Source organism: Prionailurus bengalensis, chromosome D1 (genome assembly GCF_016509475.1).
Source record: "Prionailurus bengalensis isolate Pbe53 chromosome D1, Fcat_Pben_1.1_paternal_pri, whole genome shotgun sequence".
Taxonomy (NCBI): domain Eukaryota; kingdom Metazoa; phylum Chordata; class Mammalia; order Carnivora; family Felidae; genus Prionailurus; species Prionailurus bengalensis.
The window spans coordinates 1,374,997-1,397,192 of record NC_057346.1 but is presented as its reverse complement, the minus strand read 5'-3'; the positions used below and the strand labels follow the sequence as shown (position 1 = coordinate 1,397,192).

Here is a 22,196-nt window from a genome sequence, read left to right as displayed (position 1 = left end):
ATACATCACAGTTCTCTAGGGAGCTAGACTCAGCTTGGAGAGGATTCTTCCAAGTTAGAAAAAAGGCCTTTATGCATCCAACTTTTTACATGTTTTTTAAAAAGCTTATTTTGCCTATAATAAATATAAGGAAATTATTATAGCAAAAATTCAGACACTGAGCTTTCTAGACCTAAGTTTCTAAGTTACTGTAACATTGTAGTGCTTAGTGGTCCTCATATAATGCCTTATTTCATAGGGCCTCTTTATTTGGAGGAAATATACTCTGAATTGCCTGAGTCATGAGTTCGGTGCTAATTGACCCATTGTTGGTCCTAGAAAAATATCTGTGCTTGTGTTTGCGGGTTTTTGAGATAAGTCAAGGGATGATATCAACTGTGAGTCACTCAGGATTTCATATTCACAGAACAGGGCCTAAGGGCTATATAAGCAGGGACATTTGAGGAACTTTGCACGGAGGAGGAACCGGGTTAGTTGGGGAGAACCCTCCAGAAGTGGAGAATGAAGTTTCCTCTGTTGATGCTGGTCCTACAGGCCACTGCCTCTGGAGCCGTTCCTCTGACTGACTCCACAGGCTCTGAGGAGAATGATGTGCTCTTCGCTGAAGTAAGTACTGACCCCACAGCATTTACGCAGCCTGACTTTTGTCTTCAAAATTGATCTCATTGACCAGTTTTCTCTTGACACGGACTAGCTGCAAACTGGTTTAGGCGGCTCTTTGCTTTGAACGCTGTATTTTTCTTTGCCAAAGACGAATGTAGGAGAAGTACTGGTTTTGAAAGTTTTATAAAATTGGGGGAGGACTTTGTTTCTTTTGCTAAAATGCTGTGGCCAAAGAGTTTTAGTTAAAAAATGATGGGAGTCGTACATCTGGTCCGTGTTTTACAATCATCGTTTAATGTCATTTAACAATCTGAGGTTTAAACAGTGGCTTCATTATTTAACCACTTCAGCCCGCCACGATCGTTCAAGACGACTTGTTACCTTCAGTCATCCTAGCTGTTTCTTCACGAGCTTTTTTTTAAAGACAGGATTTTTGGGGGTCCCTGAGTGGCTCAGTCGGTTAAGCAGCCGACTTCGGCTCAGGTCGTGATTTCACGGTCCGTGAGTTCGGGCTCTGTGCCGACAGCTCAGAGCCTGGAGCCTGTTTCAGATTCTGTGTCTCCCTCTCTCTGACCCTCTCCCATTCATGCTCTGTCTCTCTCTGTCTCAAAAATAAACAAACGTTAAAAAAAATTAAAAATAAAAAACAGGATTTTTTTTTTCCATTTGTCTCTTTCCTCTAATTATGAGTTTGGATGCTCTCCCCGTTTTCCAAGACTCTTTTCACTTTGAACTTGTCGTGGTTGTCCATTGTGTTGAGCTTTGGATTTGTAAGCAGGAAAATTTTATCCCAACTTAAACTAATAATTTGTGCATCCTGACAATGAAGGTCTTGCTCTTTACTTGATGCCGTGATGTGCTAGATGCTGAAATATATTTTTAAAAAATAGAAGCCCGTTCAGAGAGGTAGGGAGACATCAAGGTGTTTTCAGTGGGCTTCCAGCAATCAATATTGCCAATGGTTTATGACTTCACCTTGACGGCACAGAAAATAAAGATTTTTTTCTCATTGTAATTAATTGTCTGATACCTGGTTCAGAAGCATCAGTGTACCGTTGAGTCATATATACAGAGGTGCCTCAGAATCCTTTCCGTGTAGTAGAACGTCTAACTAAAGTAGAGCATCTAACGAAGTACATCTTTCCAGAGGTACCTGAAATCTTTTTACGGTTTTGTCATGGATGAAGTTCCAGTGACAAAAATGAAAGTCGGTCCGAACTTGATGAAGAATAAACTTCAAGAAATGCAGCAGTTCTTGGGGCTGAAAGTGACTGGGAGACTGGACGCCTCTACTCTGGACATGATGCACATGCCCCGATGTGGGGTTCCTGATGTCCACGAGTTCAGGACACTGGCAGGGAGGCCAGTGTGGAGGAAACGCTTTCTCACCTACAGGTAACATCGTGGCGGTTTTCTCCTTTCCCTGAGGTCTGACTTCCAGAAGCCCGAACCATTTAGATATAGCCCCAAGTCTGAGAGTAGGTGAGAAGCCTCTCTCGATTGTCAACGCCATCCCTGTGTTAAAATTCGTTCTTTCTGGAAGGGGGGATTGTTCACTCAAAGAGGGACTGTTTGGCTTGTCCACCCAGAGCAGAGTAGAAAGCCTTCAAATAAAAGGAGAATTAAGCTATATCTATGATAAACAAGAGACAGGAGAGCATTTTATAGGATAGTCAAGATGAATAAATCCAGATGTCTGGGAGTGGGGACAAAAGGCATAGGCTTCTATGAATGTAAGTCCTTCGTAGAGAAAACCCATAAATCATAAATGAGAAGAAATCCAGTTAGATTCTGTTTCAGGAGGAAGCTGTCCAAGGATACATGTTTTAGTAGTTAATGATGTGGGGTTTGGTTATCCAGAGTATCGATTTACGAGGTGATTCTTTCTCCAGCGATGCAGACAGAAGTGAGGTGTCACAATAAGAACTAACACATGGTTCCCATATATTTCTCTCCCTCCCTCTCCCTCTCCCTCTCCCTCTCCCTCTCCCTCTCCCTCTCCCTCTCCCTCTCCCTCTCATGCAGAATCAACAGTTACACTCCTGACATGAAGCCTGCAGATGTTGACTATGCCATCCAAAAAGCTTTTCAAGTATGGAGTGATGTGACTCCCCTGAAATTCAGGAAAATTCACTCAGGAGAGGCTGACATTATGATCGGATTTGCCTCTGGAGGTAAAGGAGGTGGACTTCTTTCATCTGTGTCATTGGCACGACCTGTTGTCTGTAAAGAAGGACTAATTGTCTTTACTCTTTCAAAAGCTCATGGAGACTTCAATCCTTTTGACGGCAGAGGGGGAATCATAGCCCATGCTTTCGGACCCGGACCCGGTATTGGGGGAGACACACATTTCGACGAGGCTGAAACCTGGACTGCGAACTACAGAGGTAGGCAAAAATAAAAGCTCACCCGGAGTGTGAACTCGGGAAGCTGAGAAGCCATAGTTTGGAAAGGTAAAAGCATTTAGGCGGTCAGTTCTTGACGGCACAGTCCGTGAAGTCCAGCAAAAGCAGATGCCAACCCCGGGCATACAGCCATCCTCATGTACGTGGTTATCCACACATGTCATCATATGCTGACGTTTCCTTAGGTTTCTAGTGGCGCAGAAAGATGAAGTTCTATAATAGAAAGTTTAGAAATGCCTGTCGCAAAACACAAGGTTATATGGTCACATAGTCTCCTGAGCTTCCGGGATAGAAATTTCAGGATGCCCGGCTGACCCTTGAACAAAGCAATACCTTGTGTGTATTTACGGAGGAGGCTGTAACTCACCATCCCTCTCAGGCAGTTGGGGAAGAGGAACAACTACTCTCCCCTGTTTGAAGGAATCACTACCCATTGGAAAATTCAAACCATCCTATCACAAGCCTTCCTAATCTCTCTGTGGGAAATTCTGTGCCGTATGACTGATTCACGAGGGAAGTGATTGGAAAGAAGGTCTTCAAGAATGAGCTCCTCTCAGCATCCCCCTCTCTCTGGCCGATACTACATGCATTGGATGGCAATGTTTTTACAGACCAGAAAGGCTGTTTGTTTTAGTCTGATGCATGTCCCAAGGCTTATTAAGTTCTTTATCGAGGAGTTTTGCACTGAGACAAAAAGCACACAATGGGGTGGGAAACAGAGGACAGACAGACACCCAGGATTTTGAGATAAGGACCAGTGGTGGTCTTGTGTGCAACACATTACAGGGACGGAGACTAGGATAAATTTAGGATTTAGGTCAAAATGTAATAGGTTTTGTTTACTTTTCCCGGTTTTAGGCAGAATGCAGAGATGACAGTCTTTGGTTCTTTCTCATTATTGGAGAGAAGTGAGTTAGTTGCTCAGCCCAGTGTTAGAGGGAATGCTTAGGGGGTCTGTGTTCCTGAAGACCCCCCCAGAGATGCTCACTCTTGGGTACTGGCCACACCCTGCAGCTAAATGGCGTGTGACTCTGGGAAAATCTATTTTTCTGAGCTTCAGTTGTGCCGTAGAAAAAGAAAGATAAAAATGAAGGCATGAGAGTAGAACAGAGATTTAAAAAAAAATCGTAACAGTCCGGAGCTAGTCAAATCTTCTGAAAACTGAGAATTGTGAGAGAAAGGACATGCCCCTTCTCTCTTCCCTACAAATGTGCATCTCTCTAGAACATACAGAAAAAATGAACAGGTGAGACTGTAACTTGGTGACGTCACTGTGTCTACATTGTAAGCATAGACTTTGCCTTCATTTTGAGTCATGTATAGTAAAAAAAGGAGCTTTTGAGCCAAGACATTTAGATTTGATTCTTGGTTCAAGCCCTTAATTTGGTCCATTAATCTTGCTGATACTGTGTCCTCGTCCGTAAATAGACTGAGTGCTGGCTTCCTTTTGAGTTTCGCAAGGAACAGACCGGGTATGATACATTCCTTGGTGGCTCAGAGGACCTGGAACTTAATTTGGCCTTTTATTTGGGTTTAGTAAAGGATGGTTAGTAAAGACATTTCCATATCCACTGAAGTCTGATCAAGCGTACCTGCAGAATGGAACGGGAATGTTGTAGAAGTGGTGAGAACCAGTAAACACAGCGACAAGACAACATTCTAGAAGTGTTCACGACAGAACACATGTCATGTGAGCTGCTGCTGTGATCCTTTTTGCCCCCAACGGGAAATTTGATGGTGTGGAGAGACATTTTTGGTTGTCAAAGTGGAGCGAGTATGCTACTTGAATTTAAGTGGCAAACCCGAGGGCGCCTGGGTGGCTCAGTCGGTTAAGCGTCCGACTTTGGCTCAGGTCATGATCTCGTGGTTTGTGGGTTCGAGCTCCACAAGGGGCTCTCTGCTGTCAGCACAGAACCTGCTTCAGATATTCTGTCCCCCTCTCTCTGCCTCTCCCTTGCTCACGCTCTCTATCTCTCTCTCAAAAATGAATAAATGTTAAAAAACAAGAAAGAATTTTAAGTGGCAGACCCAGAGATTTCTAGACATCTGTGATACACAGGACACCCCTAACAACAAGGGATTATCTGGCCTATAAAGTCAATAGTGCTGACATCAAAAAACCTTATGTAAGAGAGAAAGGAAATAAGTAAAGTATTCGCAAATGCGTCCCCTTTCATTGTGTCAGATTTCAGTTGTGTCATTGTCCTCTGGATGCAAATATATTTCACTGCTCTTTTCCCCCCATCTGATTTCCTCTTAGGCACAAACTTGTTCCTAGTTGCTGTTCATGAGATTGGCCATTCCTTGGGTCTTGGCCATTCCAGTGATCCAAAAGCCATAATGTTCCCTACTTACAGTTACGTTGACCCCAACACCTTTCGCCTCTCTTCTGATGACGTACGTGGCATTCAGTCTCTCTATGGTGAGTTGAATTTCTTTACCATTTTGCTTCACAGAGATACTCACTCTCATGAATAGTCTCATAATATCTGCATCTGAAAAAACTTTAACATGGATCTTTTCTCTTGAGCCCCCTGAAAACCCTGTGAGGTAGGTCACCCAGATATTATCTTCATTTTACAGAAAAGTATAGAGACCCGGTGTGCTAATGCCAGTGACAGAGGCAGATTCTGAGTCTTCTGGCCTCAAGCGTGTTCTTTCTGTCCAACATACCATTGTCTTTGACGAAGGCACACAGAGAAATAATCTGACCGGAACAGGAAAACTGGAGTGATCAGATTTTTCTCCTCCCATGATGTTGCAACCACGTGGGAGAAAGATCTTTATTGTATGCTTCCTATGAATATTATAGGAAGCCTAAGTTCCTTTTTATGCATTTCTCATCCCAAAAAGTGAATGTTGTAAAAGAATGATGCTTCCCTTTAGCAGCTAAAATGCAGATTTTTTTCCCTAATGCTTCTTGAAATGTATTTTACAGGAGGTCCAGAAAGGCGCCAACCCCCATCACATCCTGACAGTACAGAATCGGCCACCTGCAACCCCAGTCTGAGTCTTGACGCTGCCACTACTGTGGGAAATAAAATCATTTTCTTTAAAGACAGGTAGAAGAATCCTCCTTACATCTAGCCAATATGGGAGGCTCTGTCCTTGGATTTATATATTTTTTTTGGTCAGAGAATCGTGGAAAATGATGGAGCATGACGTAGATGAAAATGAAGAGGGACTTGGACTGAATTCTGTAGGAAGTAGACAACCTGAAGGTTTTGAAGGAAGAGAATGGTGTGATTGTATTTGTGTTTAATGATAAGATTAGTAAGTAAAAAAAAAAAAAAAAAGGATTTACAGTACGAATCTGGGGTGAGGAAAGACAAGACAGGAAGAAGTGGAAAAAGGCTTTTTTAATCACAGGTAAAAATGGTTAAGTCTGGGACTACAGGTGTGACAGTAACTATTAAAAGTCTTGATTCTTGATTACAGAGAAAGTAATTCCAGGATAACTTAATGGTTTCTGCCTTAGAGCACAGATTGAAGCAGGTATTGGAGGTATGAGGAGTGGAGAAAATTAGTATTTGATGGACGGGACAAATATTCTCCATTTTTTAAATGGAAGAGTAATTGACATACAACATCGTATTAGTTTCAGGTGCTCAACACAGTAATTTGATATTTATGTATATTACCAAAGGTCACCAGAGTAAGTCTAGTTACCATCTGTCACCACTTAAAGTTCTTACAACATTATTGCCTGTATTCCTTATGCTGTACATTACCTGTCTGTGTCTTACTTATTTCATCACTGAAGTTTGTGCCTCTGAATCCCCTCCAGCTATTTTGTCTACCCCTGACTGACTCCCCTCTGGCAACCATCAGTTTGTATCTGTGAGTCTGCTTCTCTCCTGTTTTGTTTGTTCATTTGTTTTTGTTGTTTTGTAGACTCCACATCTGAGTGAAATCACATCAATCTGCATTCCCACCAACGGTGCGTGAGGGCTTCCTTTTCTCCACATCTTCACCACCACCTGTTATTTCTTGTCTTTTTGATGACAGTCATTTCAACAGGAGTAAGGTCATAGCTCATTGTGGTTTTATTTGCATTTCCTGATAGTTAGTGGTGTTGAGCATCTATTCATGTCTCTGTTGGCTATCTGTAGGTCTTCTCTGGAAAAATATCTGTGCCAGGCCTCTTTTTTTTTCTTATCAGATTGATTTCTTTTTTAAATATCAAGTTGTATGAGTTCCTTATATATTTTGGATGTTAACATTTTATTGGATATATCTCTGGCAAGAGTCTCCCATTAAATAGTTTGCCTTTTCCTTTTGTTGATGGTTTCCTTCACTGTACAAAAGGTTTTTAGTTTGATGCAGTCCCACTTGTCTATTTGTGCTTTTGTTGTCCTTGTCTGAGGGGACAGATTAAAAAAAAAAAAGTCTCTAAAGCTAGTGTCAAAGAGCTCACTGCCTATGTTTTCTTCTAGAAGTGTTATGGTTTCAGGTTCTACAGAAAAATCCATTTTGAGTTTTTTTCCGTATGTGGGGTAAGAAAGTGGTCTGGTTTCATTCTTCTGCATGTAGCTGTCCAGTTTTCCTGACACCAATTGTTGAAGAGACTGTCCTTTCCCTGTTGTATGTTCTCAGCTCCTTTGTCATAAATTAATTGACCATATAAGTGTGGGTTTATTTCTGCGCCCTATATTCTGTTTATTGATTTCTGTGACTGTTGTTGTTCTAATACCATACTGGTTTGATTAATTTTGCTGTGTAGAAATCTGGAGCATTTTACCTCCGGCTTTGTTCTTTCTCAAGTTTGCTTTGGCTACTTAGGATCTTTTGTGGTTCCATACAGATTTTAAGAGTCTTTGTTCTAGTTCTGTGAAAAGTGATGTAACTATTTTGATAGAGATCTCAATCTGTAAATTGCTTTGGATAGTATGGATATTTTAGTAATATTTCCTCTTGCAATCCACGAGCATGGAATAGATTTCCATTTATTTGTGTCATCGTCAATTCTTTCATTAGCATCTTAGAAGTTTTCAGAGTACAGGTCTTTCACTTCCTTGGCAAAATTTATTCTGAAGTACTTTATTTTTTTGATACAATTATAAATTGGAATGTACTATTAATTTCTTCTGATAGTTTATTATTAATGTACAGAAACACAACAGATTTCTGTGTATTGGTTTTTTATCCTGAATCTTTACTAGGTTCACTTATTAGTTGTACTGGTTTTTTGGTGGTGTCTGTAGGGTTTTGTATAGGTAGTATTATGTCATCTGCAAATAGTGACAGTCTTACTTCTTCCTTTCCAATTTGGATGGCCCCCTTTTTTTTCTTGCCTAATTTTTGTGACTAGGACTTCCAATAAGAGTGAACTTTATGGTCTTGTTCCTGATGGTAAAGGAAAAGCTTTCTGTTTTCACCATTTAGTATAATTCTAGTTCTGGGTTTGCCATGCATGGCCTTTATTATGTTGACATATATTTTCTCTATAACCATTTTGTTGAGAGTTTTTATCATGAATCACTGTTAAATTTTGTCCAATTATTTTTCTGCAGCTATTGAAACGATCATATGCTTTTTAGCCTTCGTTTTGTTCATGTGATGTATTGCAATGATTTGTGGATATTGAACCATCCTTGCATCCTTGGAATACATTCCACTTGATGGTGGTATATGATCCTTTTGATGTGTTGTTGAATTTGGCTTGCTAATATTTTGTTGAGAATTTTTGTATCTATGTTCATCAGGAATATCGGCCTGTAATTTTCTTTTTTTGTAGTGCGTTTGTTTGATTTTGGTATCAGAGTAATGATGACCTTGTAGAATGAGTTTGGGAGATTCCTTCCCCTTCACTTTTTTTTTTTTTTTTGAATAATTTGAGAAGGGTAGGTATTAAGTCTTCTTTCATTGTTTGGCAGGATTCACCTGTGAAACTGCCTGATCCTGGATTTTTGTTTGTTGAGAGCGTTTGATTACTCAATTTCATTTCTGGTAGCATCTGTTCAAATTTTCTATTTCTTTCTGATTCAGTCTTGGAAGATTGTATGTTTCTGAGAAATTATATCCATTTCTTCTGGTTGTCCAGTTTGTTCACACATAATTGTTAATAGTAGTCTTTTGTGATTGTTTGTATTTCTTTGGAATCCATTGTAACTTCCCTTTCATTTCTGAATGTATTTATGTGAGCCCTCTTTTTTTTTTTCCTCTGGTGAGTCTGGATAAAGGCTTATCAATTTTGTTTATCTTTTGAAAGGCCAAAATCTTACTTTCATTGATCTTGTAAATTTTTTCTCAGTCTTTATTTCATGTATTTCCACTCTGATCTTTATTATTTCCTTCTTTTAACTAGCTTTGGGCTCTCTTTGCTCTTTTTCTACTTCCTTTAGATGTCAAGTTAGATTGTTTATTTGGGATTTCTCTTGGTTTTTTTGAGGTAGGCCTATATCGCTATCAACTTCCCTCTTAGAACTGCTTTTGCTGCTTCCCTAAGAGTTTAGACTGTTATGTTTTCATTTTCATTTGTCTCAAGGCAATTTTTAATTCCTTTTTTGATTTCTTCATTCTTTATTGGTTGTTCAGTAGCATCTTACTCAGTCTCCACATATTTGTGGGGTTTTTTTTTTTTCCAATTTTCTTCTTGTAAATGATTTCCAGTTTCGTTATTCTCCATTCTTGAGATCCCAAAACTGGACATTTAGGTTGAATAACTTCATTTAGATTACAAAACTGGTGAATGAATTGTGGGTGCAGATGAAAACCTAGATCCCTTGAAGTATCAAAGCTTGCATATGGTGGTTTGCCCATTCAGATCATTGTTATTATGAAAGACTTGATTAAGGTCCTTTTCTCGTGCTCCTAGAGAGACATTCATGGAACAGAATGTAAGAATATTGAAAAACAGCATTGTTTTAGGTCATTCCCACTGAACATTTCATGGCTCTTGAGTCTACAGTGATTTTTTAACATGTTTTAAATGTTTTTCATCAGATACTTTGGGTGGAGGAATCCTGAGAGTCCAAAGAGCAATATTAGTTTAATTTCTTCTTTCTGGCCAACCTTACCATCTGGCATTCAAGCTGCTTATGAAATTGGAGACAGAAATCAAGTATTTCTTTTTAAAGGTAACTCTCATGTTTAGTTTGCTATTGAGTGTACTTCAAGGAAGAGAATACATGAAGGAAATACTACTCATTTTTATAAACATAGAAAAAAGTACCCCAGATCTAATTAATGGTGAGTCTGAACTATGAGCCAAAAATAGCTTAAATACCTAGATAATTTGTAAAAATTTCAGGAAAAGTTTGTCAAATATTGACCATAATACTTGTGAAAAATATACAGAACCACTGGAGACAAATCATGTTCAAGAACAAAGAGCAGTATGTTTTAGAACTATAGATAAAGAATGACATTGTAGTGAGTCAGTGTTTCTGTGACTCTTTTTATATGACTCCAGTGTATTCTTTTTCTTTATCTTCACAGATGATAAGTATTGGGTAATTAGCAACTTAAGACTACAACGACTCTATCCCAAGAATGTACGTTCTTTGGGCTTTCCTAACTTTGTGAAAAAAATTGATGCAGCTGTTTTTAATCCACTTCTCTATAAGACCTACTTCTTTGTAGGTAATCAATATTGGAGGTGAGCTTTAATGATTGGTTATTTGACTCCTAAAATTTGTGGAATGGGCAGGGAGTGGGGTTTTCCAGTAGGTAGTTTTTCTATTTAAATTCCTAAGGATCCTTGACTTTCCTAGAAGAGAGATCAAGAGAACATACGTCTGGAATAGTTAATTATCATCCTGGGTCAGTTCTCGTGACTTCTGGATTCTGATTTGTAAGATGGCACACGATGATTTTTTTTTTAAAGGAACACTTTAAATAAAATGTTCCATTATTGGGGCGCCTGGGTGGCGCAGTCGGTTAAGCGTCCGACTTCAGCCAGGCCACGATCTCGCGGTCCGTGAGTTCGAGCCCCACGTCAGGCTCTGGGCTGATGGCTCAGAGCCTGGAGCCTGTTTCCGATTCTGTGTCTCCCTCTCTCTCTGCCCCTCCCCCGTTCATGCTCTGTCTCTCTCTGTCCCAAAAATAAATAAACGTTGAAAAAAAAAAATGTTCCATTATTAATCATAGTGCAGACACATTGGGAAATAGTGGTATAATGTACGAGACCCAGAATTTACAGTCTTTTTAGGGAGTGTGGGTATTTTCAGATTCCTTTTCATAACCTTGGACCCAGGAAGACAAAATGAGGAGACCATCTTCTGAGTGACAGCAAATCCTGCAAGGTCTTCCCTAACAGGAAATTAGACAGTCTGGCTCTGTAACGCAAGACCAGGTCCTGATGCAAGCCTTGCGCAGGAGTGAGGGAAGTTCCTGACGAGACATTGGGACTCCTACGGTCCGAGTCCTGTGGGGACTAGGACTAAATCAGTGAACTGCTTAGGTCTTTGATCTTCTTATCAGCACAGTTTAAGCCTGTTCAGAAAAATCCTTTCAAGAGAGAATAGGTGGGTTTGGTGGTTCATGTCATAAAATATCAAGGTCTACATCATAAAATCCATTTTTCAGTGGAAGTCCTACTGATTGTTTTTTTGCTCAGGTATGACGAGAGGAGACAACTCATGGACCCTGGTTATCCCAAATTCATTACCAAAGCCTTTCCAGGAATTGGGCCTAAAATTGATGCAGTCTACTATAATAACAGTAAGTAGATTATGGGAATCCCTTTTTAAAACACTGAAGTTTATAAAGGCTCCAAGGTCAGAGGATGTGGAATCAAATCAGAAAAGAACAGAACCCTGAATTTCTCCACAGGGCCACGGACAGAAAATTCATAGTCTGCTTAGTTGAGAATCGGTAGGCTTGAAGAATGAGGGAGCTAGAACCAACAGTTTATTTCTAGGGTGGTCTAGCAGGTGGGAGCATATGGTTGTTGCCGCGTCTATGTGTCTGAGTCTCTGGAGTTGCTGTTCCCATCAAGCTTTGCACTTGTGCAAGTGGGCACATGGCAAGTCTCGGGCAAGCTGGACTCACACACTTATTTGTGCCTTGCGTTTTTTTCCCTTCCTGGCAGCCCCCTCCACCCTTTGTGGGTTTTCATGGAGCAGGGCTAAGGGTGGGATAAAAGAAAAAACCGCTGAGCTTGTTTGCGTTTGTGTTGAGGAATATCCTCAGGTAAGGTCAGCCTAAGCAAATTGTTGGCTAGGCCAAGGCGTTTGGCTTCTATGCCAATGCCCCTGTCTGTCTTCCTTTTCCATCAAGGCCTCCGTGTGCCCTGCCTGGGCCCAGTGTCTTCCCTCTCACTCTGAGTTCTCCACCTGGAGTGTGACTTTTCAAAAACTCACCTCTTAATAGTCGGTTTCTAAGACCAAGTAATCTTCTCAATAAAATTACTGAAGATACTTAATGGTGAAATGATGATAAACACATATCCAGGGACAGGATACCCAGTGCCAGGACCCAACGTTTATATTCTCAAATGTCTAATATAAACCATCTATAAGTCTGGTCTAATATAGATATTCTGTAAAAACACAGATGTGTGTTACCTTCTTTTTTAAAAAATGCAAGTGGGGATTTAAGCTATTCAATTTCATTTTCAGGACACTACTATTTCTTCCAAGGATCTCATGTATCGGAATATGATGTCCTATCCCATCGTGTCACCAAAAGGCTGAAACACGATATCAAGTTAGGTTGTTAGGAAGGGTGTAATTAGTGATGTTTGTCAATTCACTTCAGTTAAATAAGAATTTATTGCTTACTTGCTCTGTGGCCAGCGTACCAGTGCATGCTGGTGCGTTTCATAAAATAAGGTAAAGTCTATAGGCCAGAGATAAACGATCGTACACGTAAATGGTCATACAAATTGCATAAGATTTTTCGATTTTGAAAACCCTCACTGTCAATTTTTACTTGATTCAACTATTCAGCTTCAAAACAGACACCTTCAAGGGGCCATAGACTATCTTGGTCCCTGACCATCCCACAACTGAGACATTATCATGATTTCTTTGCCTTAACTAATATTAAGAAATAATTTGTTTCTGTGGCCATTGAAGGTTTCAACAAGTACATTTTTTTAATTATTTTGGAGTAAAAACAGAATATACCAGGAAATGACAATTAATGTAAGTAATATATAAGTAAATTATATAATTATGGTGATAATGTTATTTTATTCTGTTGTCAGTGTTGACTTTTCTAAATCGTATCTGAAGTATACATATATATATTTTTTTTTCTTTTGGTCAAATAAAAACTTTGAAAGAAAGTATTTGGTTTCTGGGAATTTTTTCATGAAAAACTGTATTTTGAAAATAGTTTTGGACCTACTCCTAAATAAAGAGTCTCTACATGAGTGAGGTGTGAATGGGAGTATGGCAAATAGGAGAGGTCATATTTGCCGTGGCCACCTATCTAAGGCTACCTAAATCCCTGGTCTTAAGGCAGGAAATCATTCTCTGGACTGCGTGTGACCCCGAGGGGCACGCCCAGTGTACGACCATGCGCCTGGAGAGAAAAGATGTAATGGGAACTTCCTGGTCTCCTGTGATTCCCACTGTGGCTCGAGTCTCCCCATGTGGGCCTTGTAATTACTGTGTCACCTTGACAAGGCATTAAATCTAAGCTTCCCCAAATTTAGTAAAAAGTATTAGAAAGTGTTACCTTCTTTCAAGGTTTTTATTCATTGAGAAAACAAGATACATGATGAGCACGTCACGCTGGTAGCTTGTTCTGCCTAGTGTCGATTTTGTTCGCTGCCTTGACCCACACTTTCCCTATTTCTGGATTGCATATACACATGTTAAAGTTCCAGTTCGTATGATACGGGTTTGTGGAATGCTTGTAGCTTTCCATTTATTTGCACACCATCACTGCTGATGGCAAGATCCAAGCAATAGTGAATTCCATTTAAGCTCAGATGATCCCTTTTGATTAGTGGGAGGAACTGAGGTCAGAAAATATGAGGAGCAGATCGATTCTAGATGGGGATGGAGTTCTCTGTCCTTCGGGGCTTAGATCCATTCTCTAGTAAGTGCTTTTTCAGTATAATAATCCTGGCATTGTCTTTGCAAGGCACAGGGTCAAGCCATTCTGAGAAGGAATGTTATTTCCCCACAGCAAACTACACGCTGGACATCCTTCAACAGAAGAAATTTCCCCAAGGGATTAACATCAAAAGAAAACAGTGGTATCTGGGTTGGATTGTCTTTGGCCTTAGGTAATTCAGGGGCAGCCATTTCCCTTAACAGATGAGTGTGTTCAAGTAAAAGCCAAGAGCGTGCCCTTCTCAGTCTCAGCGGCACTCGTGCCAAATGCCTCCACAGATTTACAGGTGGACCCTTCCTCCCTCTACCTCTGTTTGTGCTGCATCTTTAAATTTTGTTTAACAAATCCTTAGAATGGGAACCGTGTGCCAGGCACTGTTCTAAGTGATGCATGCGCGCGCGCGCACACACACACACACACACACACACACACACACCTCACTGCTTTCATCCCAAGCTCCAGGCAAATTCTGTCTTTCTCTTTTGTTTCAAATGAAAAAAACCCAAGGCACCGAGAGGTAAACCCAACTCGCCCGAGGCTACACAGTCTTGGAGCTGAAATTCAAAGCCAGTCAGTTTGACTCCAGAATCTGTGTTATTAACCACCACAAAACCCTGCCTTTTAAAATCATTGCGTGGAGAAAAATCAAAGTACCCACTCTGTACCACTTTGTACCTCCACTTGACCTCTCAGTTACAGGGTCTTTAATACGTCATAAGGATTCTTTGTCCAGTCCACGGAGTATCATTTTGCTTTGGGAAATGTAGTAGTGTTATCTTGCGAATGACAGCAAATACCCAAGACTTGGAAATGACGATTGTCTTTACGATACAGTGACTCACATTGTCTAGCAGATCCTCTGGAGGACAGCTGATTTTACGAGGGTGAGCACCTCTGACTTGGCATCGACTAGGCTATCCATAAACCTGTAGAGATAGAAATAGTATAAAAATGGCAATAATGCAAATTGTTCCTTTCTGTAGCAATGCAAATAAATGTTACCTCTTAGAAATTTAATTGAGGGGCTCCTGGGTGGTTCAGTCAGTTGAGCTTCTGACTCTTGATTTCAGCTCAGGTCATGATTCTGGGGTTGTTGGATCGAGCTCCATGTCAGGAATTCATTCTCTCTCTCCCTCTCTCTCTCTCTCTCTCTCTCTCCTTCTCCCCCTTCCCTGCTCGTACTCTCTCTCACTTTCTAAAATAAAAAAGTAAATATAATTGATTTCTGCCTTGTAGAAAAGACAACCCCAAACATTACATTTCATAACCCTATAAGATAAATTCATTATAGGGTCGTCTGGGGGGCTTAGTCGGTTAAGTGTCTGACTCTTGACTTCGGCTCAAGTCATCATCTCATTGTTAGTGGGTTTGAGCCCTGTGTCAGATTATGCTGACAGCCTGGAGCCTGCTTGGGATTCTCTCTCTCCCTCTCTGTCTGCCCCTCCCCTGCGCTCTCGCGCGCTCTCTCTCTCTCTCTCTCTCTCAAAAGTAAACTTTAAGAAAAGAAAATTCATTTCAGCGTATCTTACTGCATACGTATTTTTCAAATCTTTCTTAAAACCAATTCCCTCGCTAGTTAGTGAGTTGGATAATATCTCCAACGTGTTCATCTTTTATGTACACAAAAGACACTTTTAACTTTTTTGAAAATTATGCTTCGGCGCTAGTTAGCCAACAGGAAGGAGCAGAGGCTGCCCACCATTGGGGCCACCAGGTAGAGAAGCCCCCATGCCACTAAAGCAAATCCTCAACCCAGACAGAACCAGAAGCCAGTCTTCCTGATCCTGTCTCCCTCCTGCCCTCTAATGTAGCGAAGGACGTCACCGCTGCAGAAGAGAAGGGAAAAGCGTGCCACTTCTGGGTGGCAGTCAGTTTGCCCATTCACTTGTGTTGCCTTCGTTCATTCACTGAAGAATATTTATCATCTGCTGGATTCTCGACCCCGTGATGGGTATGAGGAGCCCAGAGAGAACTGGGAGAGTCTCTGCCCCCAAAGGCACAAAAGATGACAGACATTCTAAAGACAGATTGCCATGTTGTCAAGTGGGTAGAGTAAATGAAGTTTGTTTATTTTTTTAATTTTTTTTAACATTTATTTATTTTTGAGACAGAGACAGAACATGAATGGGGGAGGGGCAGAGAGAGAGGGAGACACAGAATCGGAAGCAGGCTCCAGGCTCTGAGCCATCAGCCCAGAGCCTGACGCGGGGCTCGAACGCACGGACCGCGAGATCGTGACCTGAGCTGAAGTCGGACGCTCAACCGACTGAGCCACCCAGGCGCCCCTAGTAAATGAAGTTTAAGCACAAGATGGAAAACTCCATCAGTCTCTGCCCAGAAATTCAGGGACACAGAGTGCCTGCTGTGGAAAACAGTATCGGAGCTGTGCTTTGAAATATGACAGAATGTTGTCAGGCAGCAGAGTGTTCGGCTGAGGGGACTGAGAGCAGTGGCAGAAGCCTCTTCAGAGGCCCCCGATGCACAAAGAGTAGCTTTTACAAAATTCGAGCGTGAAATATGAAGGAAGGAATGACAAGAGTTGAGACACCAGACCATGAAGGACCTTTCCTGCCATGAGTTTGACCTTTGTCTCGTAAATGACATGGCCTTTATTGGAGGGGTTTAAAATGGAAATGAGCAAATTGCATACAGAAGATCTTTTTTATACATTTTTTTAAATGTTTTTTATTTTTATTTTTGAGACAAAGAGAGAGCATGAGCAGGGGAGGAGCAGAGAGAGAGGGAGACACAGAATCCGAAGCAGGCTCCGGGCTCCGAGCTGTCAGCCCAGAGCCCGACGCGGGGCTCGAACTCACGGACTGTGAGATCATGACTGAGCTGAAGTCGGATGCTTAACCGACTGAGCCACCCACACGCCCCTAGAAGATCTTTTGTGATGGAAGTTTCAAAAGTAGATCCGAAAGAATTAGGGCTAGATGCAAAGGAGAACAACTTCTCTGCTATCACCACTAGACCATGCGAGAGAAGTGAAGTCATGGGGAGGGTGGAAGTGACGTTCAAGAGGGGATATTATAACAGCTACAAGAGAGAATTAATAGAGTCTGGTGACTGCTTTGCATGTGGGTTATGGCTGAAAAGGATTAATAGAGGATGACTTTAAGGATCTGGTTTAAGAAATTATCTTGAATAGGGAATAGACCAGGAAAAGCGGGTCGTGGAGAGGGTAGTGATGTGGTTGGTACAGTGGAGATCATTGGATATGTTGAGTCTGGGAGCCTCAGGACATTCAGAAGAGGATGTCCGATAGACAATGGTATGGCATCCAGGCACAGTAAAAAGGTCTGGATATTATGTGTACATAAATATGACTTGCAAGGAGCATTTTTGTTTCTGGCCATATTGGAGTAATTCTTTTTTTCTTTTTTTCTTAAGAATAGTGGTTATTGTGTCTATTAGGAAGCAAGAGGATTTTTCTTGGGTCTCTTTCTAGGATTTGTGGCTGGGGCTTTTAGATGCAGAATCTCTACCTTGCAAATTGCTCAGGATTTAGTACCCTCAAGGTCCTTCTGACATAAGCATTTGACCGTGGAGAATTTCCCTTTCCCACCCCCCATTTGTTCTGGCTAGCTGCTCACCCGTGCTTTCATCCTTAATTTAGCTTCAGCTCACTGTGTGCGAGCATGTGCGTGTGTGTAGCAGGGCTGGGGGAGCCCTAGAGATTTCTGGTATCTCCTTCAAGCCCAAGAAAGCATAGAAATGTAAGCTTTAATAAGTGTGAGGTTGTCTTACAGTGAAAGGACCGTTTGGAGTACATCATCTGCTAGGTTGTAGGAAGTAAAAGTATGGCTTTTCTCTTGACCAGCTGCGAAAATCTTGGAAAGTAGAGATGTCAGCAGTGAATTGTTGTATGAAGTCCTTAATATTGATAAGTTAGGAAGTTTGCGCCGTGATTCACTGTCTGATCTGAAACAAAGGTAATTGACCTCTTTGAGTCTCCAGGATAACCGTAGATGTCTCGTAGGTCTGTTCTGAGGGATACTGTAGGCGAAGTTCCTGACACTCCGTAGCTCCTCACCTGAAGCTTGTTTCCTCCCATCTCAACTCCCCCGACCCAGAATCTCCCAGATTTACTGCTCCTCTCCCCCATAGGCATGCTCACACCCAAGAACCTCTCTTTCAGGAAAGGCAGGGAGCTCACCGGGCCCCTCTTCCATTTTCTCCATCTTTCCTTCATCCCCAATTACTAAAGACCATTCAAAGTTAGAAAGAGTCACCTAATTTTGTTGTTATCACTCTAGATCTCCATTTCTTAATGAATAATAATGTTTATTATATGCCTAGAAGTTTATATGTATCTTCTGTCACATATCAAGCTCACAGGACAGATTTTTATTGCCATTTCTAGAATGAAAATGAAAAGGCATAGAGAAGACAGCAGTCTGCTTGGTGTCACAGGGCTAGTAGGTGCCAGACTAAGACTGGAACGGAGGGCCGTTCAGCCCCAAACTCATGCTCTTTTTAGTTTGGCACTCTCCTTCTCTTGGCTGATAATCTTTCAACTAACAAGGAGCATGATCTGATATTGTTTGGTCCCATCGCTAATGGCAAGATAAAATAGTCAATAAGTTATCATCCAAACCAAAAATTCTAGTCCTCTTTTGTGCTTTTTTGGAGCAGCCAAGTTAGCAATAAAGTATCTTAAGGGAGATGTGAAAATAAGGTTCGAAGAGAAGTTTTTCCACTTAAGCTCTGAATTCATGACTTAGAACAGCATGTTCCCCTCTCATCGCTGAATAACATACAATTTTGAAAAGAAACAAGGATTGTGAAATGTGTTTTGGGACGCAAAGGTATCACACTGGGTGTTTATGCTCAGAACCTTAGAGTTGGATTTTTTGACAAGCACTCAGGAATTCATGGCCAGCAGGATTTTGCTAATTTTTTCAGGAATTGGAACGTTGACTAACCTTGGTGAATAAGGAGGCTTTGTGGATTTCTGCATCTTAGTGATGCATAGTGACTGCTCACAGATATGTGTCCTAACTGGGTCACATCTGGGCAGCATGAGTGAAGGAAACGAGCAGGAAAGGCTGGACTTGAGAAGGGAAAACAGAAGTCAGGGGTCTAAAATCGATGAGAGCTAGCTGCCCCCCAAACTGAAGCCTGATTATCAGACAGACACCAGGTTAAGAAACACATAGAGGATTCAGTTTTCAAGAATGTGAAAGCTCGAGAGATAACATTTGTGGGACAGTTAAGTCCAGGCTCAGAAGGGTTTACTAACAGACGAGAGGCCGAAATTAGTCTGCAGACACTGCAAACTCGTGTTCCTGTTTGTTTGGGTTTTGATTCGATGACATTTGCATTATCTCTGCCACTTAGTTTGCTTATGGACTTGAGCAAGTGTTTTAACTTTCCTGAGCGTCAAGGTTTTCACCTGTGAAACGAGGGTACTGATCTTGACCTGCAGTGCGGGTGTAATGCCAAGACATACTCCGTGTAACACATGGGATGCATAATAGATGATCGATATGCAGTTTCTTCCTTCCTTAAAGAATGGTTCTGAATAGACATCTGTTTGTATTACACGTGCTGGAAGACCCAGAGACATTTATTACCTAAAACTATATAAAATAATGGAAGTTCAGGGTCCTTGATTCCATCTTTGCCGCGGTATAGTTTTAATGGAGAATAAACTGGAACAATGCCACCAGTGAGGCTGTGAGTCTGCCATGCCTTGGTAGCTATCCAACCTTCCTTCTAGCTATGACTACAATACAAAACTTCATTTTGTCATTCTTACATAATGTGACCCCTCCAAAGAAGTGTCAACATTAACAACTCATGACTCAGAAGAAAGTGAGGCGTCTCAGAGCTGTGGCGAAGCAGTGCCTGGGACCGCAGGTCCACAGATTTGTCAGGGCAGTGGGCATTACTGGTTTCAGGTATTTGAGAAAAATGTGAAGAGACATACTCCCCAGAGTAAAGCACTTATGAATTCTAGGGTTCAAGCAAAGATATGTGGATAGCAAAAGAAGAAGCCATTCAGCCAAGGATGCATTCCCAAGACTTTGATCTCTTACAGAGCCACATAAGCCATAGGTTGGAAACAACTTTTCCAGTGAGAGTCTGAATATAATATAACATGGACAATGGCCAGATCCTATATAAAAATAGAACTTTGACCCACAATCCACACCAACCTGCCAAGGAAACCCATTCTCTTATCTACAATAAACAACTCAGAAGCCAGCCCACTCATCAAATTTGCAGGAAGCCCAATTGTTATCTCTAGTAATAATCCAAGAATCTAAACAGTCACTTCTGTGACAATCAGTCCACAATGGCCAGGACTTAACTGACAACTGATAGCTTCTCTAATTCTTTCCCTGTTTCCAAGTCCAGACCAGTCAGAAAAAGCCAAATATGAGCTCCAAACACACAGCACGGGAGCCCGGCTTCTAGTTAGCTCACCTCCAGCCTCCTCATGCCAACAGCGCTGATCAAGGTGTATGTGAAGTCTTTTCTCTTTCCACAATAACATTTCCTACTCTTCTGTCTGCCGTTGCGTGTCTGCCAAAATGCAAGTGATGGTGGCTGACTCCCTTGTTACCGCCAGCTCTGAACAAATAACCATTTCTTATTCTCATTTGGTCGGTCTTCATTTATTTCCACACCAGGCAAAAGTGTGCCAAGTCCCAAAGAGAGAACTCACCCTTAACTGCAGACCAGCTGGATTCCATATTTCTCAATTGACAAGACTCAGTGCCATGCCCTGCTTTTTCCCTCCTGCCTGTCCTTTCTCTATGTACCAGCCCTTTCCTTTCTCAGTTCTTTTCACTTGTGTCTGTAGTCCTTCAGGTGCTCCTTCTAGTTTGCTGGGATGATTGTAATGGCCCGTAACCCCATCGACCTCACTTTCCTCACATTCTGATCTACCTCAACCACTGCTACCAGATAAATCTTCTAGAACATAGTTCTGGTGCTGTCACATACCTAGCCAGGAACTCTAACTGGCGAAGTGCTCAGTCTAGGAAGACGAGTGATCTGGATCAAAATCCCAGCAAGTTATTGTATAGACATTAACAATTGCATTCTAAAGTCTATATGGAGAGGAAAAAGACCCAGAATAGCCAGCACAATATTTAAGGAGAAAAACAAAGTTGGAGCTGATACTACCTGATTTCAAGACTTACTTGAAAGCAAGTCAGTGTGGTATAAGAGAAAGAGAAGATACATAGATCAATGGAACAGAACAGAACAGAAAGCCCAGAATAGACGCACATAAACATGGTCAACTGATCTCTGGGAAAGGAGGGAAGGCAGTGCAATGGGGCAAAGATAACACTTTGAGCAAGGGGCACTGGAACAATGGAGGTCCACACACAAAAAAAGTGAATCTAGGCACAGGTCTTACACCCTTCACAAAAATGAATGGATCACAGACCTAAGTGGGAAACATAAAGTATAAAACTCCCGAAAGAAATCACAGGAGGACACCCAGATGACCTTGGGTGTAAAATGACATTTTAGATACAACAATCAGAGGCACGATCCATGAAAGAAAGAATTGTTAGGTTCGATTTCGTTGAAACTAAACATTTCTGCTGAGTGCGAGACAGTGTCAAGAGAGCAGGAAGACAAGCCACGGACTGGGAGAGAATATGTGCAAAAGACACACCCGATGAAAGGACTATTATCCAAAAGATATAAAGAACTCTTCAAACTCAACAATAAGAAAACAATCCCAATGTAAAAAGCCTTTAAAAAGCCAAAGGCCTTAACAGACATCTTATCAAAGGGAATACAGAGATGACAAGCGTACGAGAAGATGTCCCACGTCACGTGACGTCAGGGAGATGCAGATTAAAAATGATGAGACTCCACCACCCACCTATTGGAATTGGCCAAAATCCAGAACACTGCCAATACCAAATGCTGACAACGATGTGGAGCGATAGCAACTCTCATTTATTGCTGGTGGGAATGCAAAAGGGTATCATTTGGAAAACAGGCAGTTTCTAACAAAACTACACATGCTCTTACCATATGATCCAGCAATCATGATCCTCGATCCTTACCCAGAGGTGTTGAAAACTTACATCCCTGCAAAAACCTGCACGTGGATGTTTCTAGCAGCTTTATTCATAACTTTCAAAACTTGGAGGCAACCCAGATGTCTTTCCATAGGCGATGGAACTGTGGTCCATCCAG

At 41.4% G+C, this 22,196-nt stretch overlaps 1 protein-coding gene across 1 annotated transcript; it reads left to right on the top strand.

The window, feature by feature from the left end:
• Window positions 1–473: 473 nt before the first annotated feature.
• MMP12 (matrix metallopeptidase 12) lies at window positions 474–13,137 on the top strand. Its single transcript, XM_043578797.1, has 10 exons — window positions 474–606; window positions 1,751–1,998; window positions 2,629–2,777; window positions 2,865–2,990; window positions 5,269–5,430; window positions 5,947–6,070; window positions 9,954–10,087; window positions 10,449–10,608; window positions 11,569–11,672; window positions 12,572–13,137. Exons 1-10 carry the CDS (start codon window positions 502–504, stop codon window positions 12,670–12,672), a joined length of 1,413 nt encoding a protein of 470 aa, XP_043434732.1. The 5' UTR covers window positions 474–501; the 3' UTR covers window positions 12,673–13,137.
• The last annotated feature ends 9,059 nt before the right edge of the window (window positions 13,138–22,196 follow it).